Below are 12,902 nucleotides of genomic sequence, written 5' to 3'. Positions count from 1 at the left end.
TGCATCGCAAATCTGGGTGATCTGTTTTACGTACTGGGGAATGTTTGCTCAAGTGAAACTGGGCAAAACTTGAAAAAGACCAGTTGGTAGCGAACCTGACGGCGCTTCTTTCTGATTGACCTGCTTGATTTCTGATTGTTGGTAACTCTGCAAGATATCTGACCGGTTCTTGACGCGTCTCACAACATTATGGCCAGAAAGAGTGCACGGCAGTGTTGGACTTCACTCTGGCCAAACCCTAGAGAGTGTGCGACAATCGGAACCTCCGGTGGGGCTCAAACAAACCAACTTCAAAGTCACTTGCATCCAAATTCTTCCCCATTCTGATGGTTTGAACTCCAGCAAGTCCACATACCTGAACAAGCAGAGTCGCTGGCATCTAATTAGCTATTCGCATTGACAAGCATCTGAAAATACTGTCCCTGATAAAGTCTACCGCATAATATGACCACGCCACATGTCATGTATTAGCATCAAACATTATTTTCCATCTGTTTATATCTATCGACGTACAACCTCTTTGTCATTGATGTGTAAAACATATTTGTAGGTTTCAGTGACGCCAACTCGGCCCCAAATTTCAGTCACTAAGCATTCTGTGAACTTCATCATCTTTACACCAAAGGAATTTTGCAGAAATAATGAACCCACAACTTATTCAGAACCCTCCACCACAAAAGGATCCTTGAGAATGTTAAGTGTCTTTTACCAGAAAGTACCACGAGGCTTTTAGTGAGCAAATTACAGACAGAGTCCCTCTAATAAGGTCGGGATCAACAGGTCACTTCATTAAAGTCCCAACTTCTTTCTTGCATGTGGTTTGAATGTCATTTGGCCTAATGAAACTAACAAACACAGCAGAGTTTCAGAGTCTAAGCTGATTAGCTTCCACGGGACATTTTCATTTGTATCGGCTGTCGCTTCATTTGAACTGCAGCAGGCCAAGACCTGCTGAGAGGTCTTGGCCTGCTGAGAGGCCAGCAGAGAATATTTCTGCATCTCACCGGCGACACATGTAACCACGAGTGCATTTTAAAACTTGTGTATGTTCCAGTGCGGGGCAGCAAATCTCCGTCAAAAGCAGAGGTGCGCCTTTCAGTTGCCGCCTTCCAAGATACTTTTCACAAACAGAGGTTAGATGAAGAGAAGCGAGAAGAGAAATGTTTCTGTTTTTTTGTTTTTTTCCTGCAACCCAACACTCTCCCATCTCCACCGCAACATCAACTCACACGTCATTTTGGGCCATTTTCTATAGCCTTGAGCTCTGAGCCCAGACAGCGGGAGCAGAGGAGGACAAAAGAAGCGCGCCCACACATGTAGAGGCACGACGGCGCAGGTATAGGAAAGTGCATCCGTGACTCCATCCGAACACAGGGGAGGCCAAAAAAAAAAAGTGAAGTAAAAGAAGGAGGGCGCGGAAAGCGAGAAAAGACAGTGCAGGTGGACTCGTCTGAAAGGGACGGGTCAGCCGAGACGGCTGGCAAAAAGAAGCTAGCGCGCAACAACAAAGAAGCCAGAACAAAAGCAGGACTTGCGGCCAAAAAAAGGAGAAGAAAAAAAACAACCCTCCGAAGGAGCGGCACCACATCCCACCACGTTGCACCCGATATAAAGCCTGTGTGTTTTTCACCGTTTGTCACTAGCAAAACAATTTAAGCTAATTATGCCAAACAAGGATGGGAGGGAAACAAAACACCGCCAGCTTTGTTGATCAGACACTTTTAGGGAACACGTGGCCTTTACGCAGTGTGTGCAGTGTGTGTAGTGTGAGTGTGTGTGTGCGTCTTTGTCCGTGTGTGCGCATATGGAGGCAAAAGCTGCCACTTCTCTCGCAGAACTCTTTTTTTTGACTAATTAGCTACAAACTTTGCGGCGCCGCCAAGTTTTACAGATTTCATTACAAACTGGAAGTCACATAAAATATTTGTGCGCTGAAAGATTTCCAGGCTGATCTTCCGGAGCTGTGTGGGTTGGTGCGACTGGGGGCGATGTAGTTCAAAAATCTTTACATCATTAGCCCCAATTACACCTTCTTAATTTCAGGGAGCTGCGTCGAGATTTGAGCCGCCAAAGTTCTTCACACGAGAAGTTCTTTTCTTTCGAGACGACCTGGCGGAGTGAAGGACGGCAACGCGAGCGAGGTCGGCGGCTGGTGGAGCCTGAGATACTTTAGATTTATGTCACGAGGTGAAGCTTTACACAGCTGTACAAACAAATTGGTGAAAGTGAAACTCTGAGGATCAGCATCAGCCTCATGCTTCTATGATGTCAGATAGTAGACAGACCCCAAAGAAACATACGGAGTGTCCTACTCATGGAAGATTAGAACTTCTGAGAATATATATTTTTAGGTTTCTATCAGTGTGTTGCTCCGAAATGTGTGAAGAAGGAATGTGTGTTATCTAACTCTAAGTGACACGTCTCAGCATTGAAGTCCCATTCCTGGCACTCGCGCTAGCATGGCCCACTGTTCAGTTCCAGAAGGGTTCAGGGTGGGAAAAATATATGGATGGTTTACAAGTGCTGCTGCTGCTCAAACTGTCCTGTATCACATGGGACGGCCCTATGGAGGAGGACCAGCACTGCATGTACACACACACAAACACGCACACCTGCCTTTGCTTCGAGGGTGAAGCAGTCACCTAAACCTAATGACCCTCATCCCTCTCCGGCAGCCAATTAGAGCTCTGGGTGTTTGCAGCCGGCCGGCCCTCTCCACTCGTTACCAGCCCAATATGTGCCGTGGCCTTCTGCCCTCTCCAATTAATTCACCAAGGATGGAGGGAGTGAGGGACGGTGGGATGACTGAAAGGGATTAGAGGTAAAAAATAACTCCCCCAATTACGGACGGGCAAAGGCTAGGAGGCGATCTTTGGCGCTGATGAGCGAGGAGGGGCAAACATTTTGGAAAGCGTAATTTTATGAACCTTTAGCCCCAAAAAAACACAACTGCAATCCCCCATCCCGCCCCCAGGGGGAAGAAAATGAAAACTTGTGGCTCAGCCAGTTGTGTGTGTACATGTAAGGCTCGCTGTCACATCCCAGCCACCCAACCGGTGAAACATGTTTAAAGTCTTCCGGCCTTTTGATGTTTCATTTCGTCAGACTGGCTTTAAGGCAGCAAAAGTAGAGGAGATCTTCAGCTGCGACGCTGCGGCCACTCCATGGCGGTGGGTGCTCAGAAACAGCAAACAAAGACCACCGCGCTGAGGAGGGGAGCGTGAAGGAGCTGGCGTTCGACGAGGCGAGGATTATTTTAAGACGGAGGAAAAGACCTGTTGGATGATGGCAAAGGATTTCAAGGCAAAGTAGAGGCGCAAAGAAATACAGTAAAAGCACATGCAGCTTTCTGATCTTCAATGCAAAAAAAAACTAAAAAAAACAGTACAGACCAACAACCAGGGATCCAGGGCTCCTTTACTCTTTTACTCCTTTAATGTTGTCCTTTATTTCATTTGAAAAGATGAAATAAGAGGAATTCTTAAATCTTGACTTCAAAATGTGGATTCTTTTTTTTTCATATCAATGTATTGTTTTGGGTGAGCGTCATTGAGTCAACGCAAGCCAAAACCCAACTTGAAAAACACTTAAAGCAGGAAATAGGCCTTTTTCTGTTGCTCTTTGTGGGCTCAAACCATCTCCCGCCGTACTCTGAGCATTTTTGGCTCTTTTTTTTTAATCCTGGACTACCTTGGAACACTGGCATGATTAATTAATCAGAACACTGTAAAGACGGGTAGAAAACAGCACGTGTATCTCCTCGGTTTACAGCCTCCAGCAAAAACAACTTGCTGCTTTTCTGGGCCTTCCACATGTTTGGAGGGAAGAACCACACAACTCCTGGCTGGGGTTGTTGCACTCACTAACCTTGGTGGGGCATCAGCCTCGGTATCAGTGCCCTTTGTGACATCACAAAAGGATGATTGAGTACTAGTGATGTATGAAGTGCACGTATGACACAGTCCAAGTGTAAATAAGTAAATAATATACATCTATATATGTATACACACGTGTGTACATATGCATCTACATACATACATACATACATACATACACACGTGTGGGTTCATGTGACCATAAACAGCTCCATCACAGGACTTGATGTCTAGTAGAAATGCAGCAACGGTGCACAAACGATGAACTTTCCAATAGCTCGTTCATCATGTTGGATTAAATCCTTCACTCCAGTGAACCTGAACGCAGCGCCGCTCCGCCTGCCTTCCCCCTGCATTCCCCCTGCTCCGCTTCTCCACCTTCCTACCAACCGCCGATGCCCAAAACAGCGGCGCGCGGCGAGGAGCCGGGCCAGAATCGAACCCGAGCCGCTGGGGACGGATGTTTCCATCCATACCGTTTGGCCCCCACTCGTCCTCCCTAATGCAACCTCTGCAACGGCAGCGTTCCCACCATCCTCTCCACTTCGTCTTTGTGCCAGTTTTCATTCTCCCTCCGTCTTTGTCGTACGCCTCTCTCTCTCTCTCTCTTCCCGCTGCCAGCACAGCCGCATTCATGCCGTTGGATTTAGCCAGTAAGCTGAAATAATACAATTAATTTGTACTCTCTCTGATTCTCCGTTTCCCTCTCCCTCTGTTTTTCTCCCCCACTGTCTCAGATCAAGGAAGTGGAAATGTGCTGACACGAAAGATCCCCCAAAAGACGATTCTAACCAAGATGTTTGTTCGCGCTGATGAAAAAAATAATGAAAGGCAAACAGCTAAACCAAAAGGAGCGCGCATGACAAAATGAGAGCCGAGGAGGGAGGGAAATTAGCTGGATGTGTGTTGCCTGATCAAAAATGCAGATGAACAGGCCGCTGGGCGCTTTAAGGAGCGGTATCGCATGCGTGAGACGTATCTTAACATCTCAGATAAGTTATCTCGCTGCAGGAGCAGTAGTGGAACAGAAGCTTCACGATATGAGAGCCGGTCCAGCCGTCTGCTGAGAGCGACTCAAAAGAAACGTCAGAAAAGTATCTCCGCTTTATTCTGCATTAAAGAAACGCCACATCGTTTCTCCACCTTAAGATCAGGTCATCACACATCATTTTTTATAGTTCACTGACATGTGGCACCACTGCCATTTGCACAGCACCACCAGCTGGCCTTTTTTTTTAGGACGTTGTAGCCCTGGTTGCCTGCCCAGCACCCTCTGGCAAAGAGCTGCCAAAGAGGGCAAACAAGATGTTTTGAAAGGAGAAGAAAGAAGGAGAAGAAAGTGTAGCTGAGCGAAGGTCTGAAAACATGCAGCCTCTTGAGACAATGCCGGGCAGGCTACCAGAGTTATAAGGTTCCATAGCATGCCAGGCGGAGGCGCCGTGGTGCCAGTCTTTCCATTACAAGGCAGTGAAAAGCGGAAATGATCAGAACGTAGAGAGATACCGCGTTACCTTAAGCAGGAGAGGTGGCAAATAAGGACAGATTCACGTTGGTGTGGGAATTATTTAAACAAAAAAAAGACTGCGCTGCCGTTAGAGGCCCTGCGAGAATTAAATATAAACACCATGAAACATTTTCATTGTGTTGTCTGGCGCAAGATTCTGAAAACAGTTCTCTTCCTTTGATGAAAAGCCATTGTTTCAGGCACAAAAAATAATTTCACAAGCACAAAGTTACCAACTTACTCATATTTAGTCTGTGTAATGAGAATCTTAAAATGATAGTTTGTTCATAATATAAACGTGTAACTTAATATTTTTATCACATAAATTGAACAGTTATACAACTGATGAATCAAAAAGTTTAGGTGACTGCAATCTTTTTTTTTCAATATATAAAACGGCCCTCATCACTTCCATAAGGAACAGTCTTGCTTTCCTCTTGTGGAGGCTGTAGCGTGAGCCTGAACAAGACAGAAAATACTGCTCTCATTTGTGTATAAATATATATATTTTTTTCTCCCACTTATTCAGGGCGTCTCTGCAGGTTTCATGAGTATCTGCGTAGCTGCCTCATCTGCTTAATTTTTTTTTTTTTTTTTAAAAATGATCTTATTCTTTTCAAACAGGAAGCTGTCATCCTGTAGAGAGGAAGTCCCGGCGGCGTTGGCAGTACCTGTTCTGTTTTGCAGAGTCTGACTTTACTCCCCGCCAGGGACACCAGCACTCTGCCTTTGTAACCGCGGAGCTCCAGCAAGCCTCGCCTGTTTGCAGAGCCGTGGTGGGGGAGACTGTCGGAGCGCTTCTGGGAAGCGCCGGTGGGGAGGTGTGTGGCCGTCTGAAGAGCTTCCATCCACTCCTGGCGCTCCCCTGTGGACACGTGCGCACGGCAGAAAGAAGAGGGAAGGAGGGTTATGTGATGCATGTGGGTAAAAAAAACGTAGAGAAGACTGAAAGTGAGAGACGTGATATTCAAGAGACGCCCGGAGCGGGACGTGCTGACCGTCCTGAGGTCTCCAGTTTTGTCGGGGTTCATACCTGCATGGCTTTCACTGGCTCGGTGGACGCTTAAAGGGAAAGTTCCGCATTTTTGGCAAATTCTCCTTCTGCCATAATACTTGGGTAGGTACACTCCCTTTAATAATCGCTGCCTGTTGTCTCCATATCAAGGGGGCTGAGACACAGCAACCATAATGGATTTGAACGGCAGGTCTGCCACCCTCAAAACTCATCAAATACACAATCCAACAACTCCAAAACACACTGGCATGGATAATGTGTGACCTGCATGCTCACTACCTGACAGTTGAAGGGATTTTACCGAATCATATGACTGTCGCGATTGTGGCAGTGGGGTAATATGCAAAAATGTTGAACTGTCCCTTTAACGCCTCTTACATACTGATGCAAAAATATTTCAGTTGAGAAGAAGGGGAAGTAGAAGACGGTGAAAATGAACTCAGCTGCTGGAGGAAAAACTGCACAGCTTGCGATACAAACGATGACATTGGAGATGCTCATCCCTGATGCTGCTGCCAGCATCGCCGGCCTGCAGCAAAGTGATGGTAATGCAAGACAAACACGCCGCCTCATTAAAATATGTGTCATTTTATCTGTACTTTTAAACTGGAAAGGATTCCAACTTCCATTTCATGCAACAGCATGGTTTGTTTTGCAGTTATTGCTAAGTGGACTCGACTGAATGATGGGCAAAAGTCTGTTTTTATGTTTCTTGATTCTTTCTTTCCCAAATTTCCCATCTTTACTTTACCACATGGTTGATTATCCACAAGCTAAATTGATCTCAAGCAGTCTACTCATTTAGTCTACTACATTTAGCCCTCTGTTTACAGCCTCCTGTGTTTTAGCTTCAGCAGTTGCCATACACATTAGCACTTGAAGTACGCAGTTACTTTATTCTGTAAAATACTCAATTGCTTATGAAAATAAATACCTTATAGCGACTGAAGTTTAAAAGTTAGCGTCTGAGTCCCAGAAGGAAAAGTGCACTGTGGACTCAGAAAGTTTCTGACTATCTTCAGATTTTCATTCCTAAAGTATCATCAAATGTGACCTTTCTGAAGCAGCGATTTTTACGTATCATTTGAGTGCGTCTGTTGCGATAGCGTGCAAAAACAATGCAGCCTGGGAGATAATCATGAAGACAGATTGCAGTTATTTTGCTGGAAAATCAGGTGTCCTTTATTTCCGTACGACTATTCAGAGGCAGGAATGAACACCATTTATCTTAGGGGCCGAGGATCTCAAAAAAACAAAAACAAAACTTATCAGATCTACAGGAAAAAAAAAGTTGAAAACCAGCGTTCTCTGTGAGCTTTCATTGCCTGAAGCGATGTCTGAGAAGTCTCCGCTCAGCACGGTGTCCTGCGGCTGCCACTCCAGATGTGCAGTCTCATCACAAGCACGTTTGTCCTTGAACGAGACAATGAATTTATATAACGTTGCAAATCGCCCCGGATTACCACGCAGTCCAACGCACTGAGCGCCGAGCGTCGCGCCGCGTTTCAATACGGGGTTTCAAACGTTGCGCACTCCAAAAAAAAAAAAAAAAAGTCAGAAATCCCCCTCCTTCACGCATCTTTTAACGCAACTTTTCAAAACGTCATTAGAGGGAAGAGAGGAGCGACGCTGTGAAGCTCATTCCCCTGCCGACCCAAGACGGCGCGCTATCAAAGGCGACAAAGCAGGAGCAGAGGAGATACAAGAGGACCGTAAACACACACAAAACACGCATCACACGTCTGCGGCGGAAACCACGGCTGGGTGTTTTCAATCAAAGACATGAGAGAGCGGAAAAAAAGAGAGAAAGTAGCGTGAAAAGAAGCAATCAGTCGGGACGAAGCCGCCAACACAAAGGAAGAGCAACAAGCTTCTCTTGTCGTTCCAAAAAAGGGAAATTCAGAAAATGAAGTTAAGTTTCCTCTAAAGCAAATTCTTGCATCAACTCATCAAACAAAAGAAAAAAACAAAAAAATTACTCTGACAGAGTTGTCGCGGCGTAAAAAGTAGCAAAGACATGAAGAGAAAGCTGTGAGCAACAGTGTTTGGCTGCACAGGAAGTGAATTTCTGGACAGTCACGAATTTGGGCAGGTGACCAGATGGAGAAAATTGCGGTGGTTTCCAAAGGAAGGACTTGGTGTGAAGGTCCAGACCCATCAGCAGCGAGCAGGCCAGTGTTTGTTTTTCGGGTGTAGTCAAAAGAGTTTGCACTTTTTTATTTCTAAGCTTCCAAATTCAGTCGCTGGTGGTGACTTTCGGCAGGGAAACCGTCTCTGACCTCATCTGACCGCATCCTCCAGCTCTCACTGTCCTTCATCTCCGTTTCTTTTGCACTCCTTTTACACCGTTTAGCAACCGATGCAGAAAGTGGGCCACCCACCCACAGTCACGAGTCACGCGTCAATCATCCCGCGGCCACCTCCAACCTGTCATCCTTCCTAATTGACCTTAATTGGATTCTTGATTGTCACCTTTCTGCAGCGTCTCCGACCTTCCAGTCAGACGTCTTCTGAAGGATGAACTCTCCGAGCGTCCTCAAACTACCCAAACCATTCAGGACCATTTGTGGTCCGGCTGGCAGGGCCCGCCCGCCCTCCCAAAAAAAAAAGAAAAAAAAAGAAAAAAAAAAAGACTTCTGAATTTACAAAGAGGCGGTGTTAATAATAAATGTCCTGTTTAATTATTGACCTCTCTTTACATCACTGGGCTTCACTGTTGGGCTCTCCGCCTGCTTTTTCTGACTTCCATTACCTGTCCTGCTCACTTATTTGCCTCTTCATTTATTCAGGGCCTTCTTCAACTCACTTGCTCCCTCCTTTCTCACTTCTCTTTGGCCCGGCTGTCAATTTTAACCCGGCGAGGGGAAGTCAAAGCAGGAAGTGGGAGGACAGAGAGAAAACTTGAAAGAAGCGGCGACTGGGCCTGGACGCCTGTGGGCTGACATATGTGCATCCGACTAGAGACGGCAGATACGTTTTTCTTTACTTCTGCAGCACGGCGCGCTTGCCAAATTCTTGTTGTTGTTTTTTCCCCTCTTCCACTCGGCATGCAAACATGCCCTCACTTCTGCACACTCATAAAAAATAATAAAGCTACATTCCCTGACAGCCCAGTCTGGCTTAATCTCTGGCTGCTGTGTGTGCATGTGCATTTTTTTTTGTGTGTATATGCGAGCGTTTGAAAGGCTATCCCGTCATTGTTGTTGTGCAGAGAGAGGACGAGAAAGACGAGCAGATAGTTCCCTCCGAAAGTGGATGAGATAAAAGCAGGGTCCACTCAACGCCCGACAGAGATCTTTCAGGCCGCCCACGCAGTCTCCACCGACGGCAGCGGGAGGGGAAGACAGCAAAGATTATACAGAGTGATATACTGCGTGTGTATGTGTGTATATACACACACAGGTTGAGCACTGCCATCTCAGCATGTGCTGACTGCTGATGTAAATACCGGCCAAAGCCTTTCATCTGACTAAATGGAATCCGTTCATCAAGCTGCTCCGACTCAGAGATGCGATTATTCTTGTGGTGGAGAGCGATGGTGATACAGCCGGCTTCCTGGAGTCACGCTTGGTGGAAAACCGAGGTGCCAAACGAAAAGGCTGAAATGAGTTCAGATGAGTTGAACTTGGTTGAGGGTGCAGGTTTGTTTGCGCTCGTCCCAGTCGGTTCTATACAGGCGGACCGAGTGCGTTTTCCCCACTGCTCGGTTTCATTTCACACAAGCGAAATGTCGATCAAAACAACATGATTTCACGTAAAGCCGCGGGAGAGTTGTCGCCTCTTTGTTGGTCGCAAATCGCACAACGTTTTGTTGCACTCAGGAAATTGAGGAGTTTTCCTCTGGGATGTGTTGGTCAGAATGGACCAGCAGTCTTTGCATCTCTCCATAAACACGCCAGTCGATTGGGCCTCATATCAAGCAACGACGACAGAAGAAAGTGGCACTTGTTGGTCTTCCTGTCACAGCACGGCCCTGCAGACTGCGGTGTGTGTGTGTGTGTGTGTGGGTGTGGTTTTGGTATGACTGCTGCATTCAGTCGCGTCAGTCACACTTGAATCACACTTGAAGCCAGAGTGTGATTAAGCAACGTCGAACGACTTTTTCTGCAAATAATTAAAAAAATGCCCTGAGTTTTTGTTTTATCTCACACTGTCTCACCATTAATATCACCAACCTTTTTTTTTTAATTAAGCAAGGCTGCTAATTAACGACTGCAGCTATTTTGTCAGGTTTACAAAAAGAACAGTCAGCATGTGTTACTATGGACTACACAACAAGCACATTAAAATGCAAACCAAGCATCCAGAAAAGAAATATCAACCAGCGATGCTCACAATGCAGCCATGTGGCACAATAACAGGACAAAATTTAGAGATAGAAAACAGCAAAAACACACAAATACACTTTCACAGGAAGTCAAAGTTGTGTACTTCAAGTTTCAAGCCAAGGAACAAAAACACAGATTTTTTTTTTTTTTTTTGCCACGCTGGTTAGCACTGTGGTTTCATAGCAAAAGGCTCCTGGGTTCGGATCGGGATCTTTCTGTGGAGTTAGTTTACACCTTCTTGCCGTGTTACACATCGGTTTTTGTGCGGATGACACGTTAGCCACCTCGGTCATTGTTGGCCCAACGTGGCGGTACATTGCGTTGCACGTTTCTGGACAAATCATACATGCTGATCTCACAATCTCGCTGTATTTATTGCTTGAATCTGCTTAGAGGTACACTGTGTAAAATTCTGCCATCTAGTGGTGAGATTTTCGATTGCATTTGTCACCCTCCCTCTCCCAAGTTTGCCAGTGAACTATGCTGGTCTACGCACACAAATCGGGACACCTCCTCCACCTTCTTCTTTGTTAGTTTATTTGAGGACACGTGCATTCGCCCTAAATACAAAACACGCTGCCAGGCAGCAGGATTGTCCACACCAGTCTTCCTTAGAAATATAGCGGTGCAAGATGGTAACTCAGTGGGTGCAAGACCCTTATTGCTTTATGTACATTATTATATATAAATAAGAACAATTCTCTGAGTAGGAAAACCAAATTACTTTTACTGTACTGTGGGTATGCACGTTTATTCATATATTTACAGGCAGCCTATTTTGCTTTTACCAATATAAAAATCATAAGTCAGGCCAAATTTTACACACTGCACCTTTAAGTTTAAGATGACTAAGGGATGATAGGTAGTTAGAAATAGGTAGAAAAATTGCTCCCATGTGCATGATAGCAAGTCACTGATGGGCACAGACAGAGAGGAGTGGCAATGCTACAAGGAGACCTGACAGGAAGTGTGGGGGCGTTGACAGTAAAGTAGAGAAAGTCTGAGTGGCGCCCTCTAGTGGATGGTAATGAGCATGTGCCCTGCGACAGACTGACAAAACAAGCCATTAAAGTTGAAAGTTGAGGTTGAATCAGGTATATTTCCTTCAATATCAGAGCCTTTTTGACCTAGCATCATAGCAGAGAGGCCTGGTATCCATCATACCATAAATCCTCTTACACAGATTGAAAAAACTCATAAAATAGAACCAATGTAAACCAACGGCTGCATCTGTTGCATTTTGACCCTCTGTTACGAAACGACGTGCATACCGAGCGCAAAATGAAGAGCAAAGTTAGCAGCTTGCTCATGGAAACAGCATCATTTCCAGCTAAGACAGAACGTCCCTTGATACTCAAGCACTGCTCGTGTTGTAGCCTGACTTTTTGGTGGAGTAGCGGTGTTGGCCGCTATCATTTGAAAACCTCATAGAGATGAAGAGTGCGCTACTCCTCCTGTCTCCCCGACTCTGTATCTCCGGCGTGACGCTCCTCCTGCCTCCACTCCACCTTCTTGTTGTTCTCCTCGCTCTTTCTCCGAAACGCGCCGTCATCTCGGGCAAAATCAACACGTGTTTTTTTTTTTGTTGTTTTTTTTTTTTTCCTCTTGCGGAAAAAGGCAATCGCCGGCGCGTCGGAATACAAATCATCAACATTTCATTACGCCATCAATCCCATCCCCTCCCCCGCTCTGCACCGCTCCTCGCTGTCCCGGCCGTTTCCCATCACTTCCCTCCCTGCCAAACTCTCTCCTCTGCTCGCGCTTTCTTCTCCCCCGGACCTGCCACCGCTCTCCTCGTCATTCCCTCCCTCCCTCCCACCTTCCCTCCCTCCCTCCCTTCCTCCCTGCCTGCCCTCCTCGTTCCGTCTCTTCCCTCTCGAGCTGACAGTACCTGAGGGAAGAGGCCACCTGCGGACCAAGTGGAGAATCAGCCGACAGCTGTGTGCACACTCTCTCCGGTGGCCTTCAATTATTCACTGCCCCCCACCTCCCCACCCAACCACCCCTCCGTCTTTGCCCGTGCCCTTTTCATCTGCGCCTGCCGTTCGCCGCCGTTACCTCTCTGTTGCTTTTTCACACTGAGATTGCGTGTCAGCCTCCCTCCATCTGTGTTACCCTCTCATTTAGGCCCCTCCCCTTCCCTTGTTTCTCCCATCTCCTGTCCTCTAATAATCCCTGCT

At 46.3% G+C, this 12,902-nt stretch overlaps 1 protein-coding gene across 2 annotated transcripts in view; it reads right to left on the bottom strand.

Moving 5' to 3' along the window:
• Positions 1 to 12,902, bottom strand: part of arap2 (ArfGAP with RhoGAP domain, ankyrin repeat and PH domain 2) — a 106,639-nt gene that overhangs the window by 69,939 nt on the left and 23,798 nt on the right. For both annotated transcript variants that reach the window (XM_076050667.1, XM_076050669.1), the window contains exon 9: positions 6,051 to 6,244. In XM_076050667.1, coding sequence (XP_075906782.1) covers positions 6,051 to 6,244 — 194 coding nt within the window. The remainder of the gene's footprint in view (positions 1 to 6,050; positions 6,245 to 12,902) is intronic.

This window comes from Nelusetta ayraudi, unplaced genomic scaffold (assembly GCF_046127955.1).
Source record: "Nelusetta ayraudi isolate G7.1 ecotype Tasmania unplaced genomic scaffold, CSIRO-AGI_Nayr_v1 ptg000128l, whole genome shotgun sequence".
NCBI lineage: Eukaryota > Metazoa > Chordata > Actinopteri > Tetraodontiformes > Monacanthidae > Nelusetta > Nelusetta ayraudi.
The sequence above is the reverse complement of the archived record's forward strand: the minus strand, read 5'-3'. Positions and strand labels throughout refer to the sequence as shown.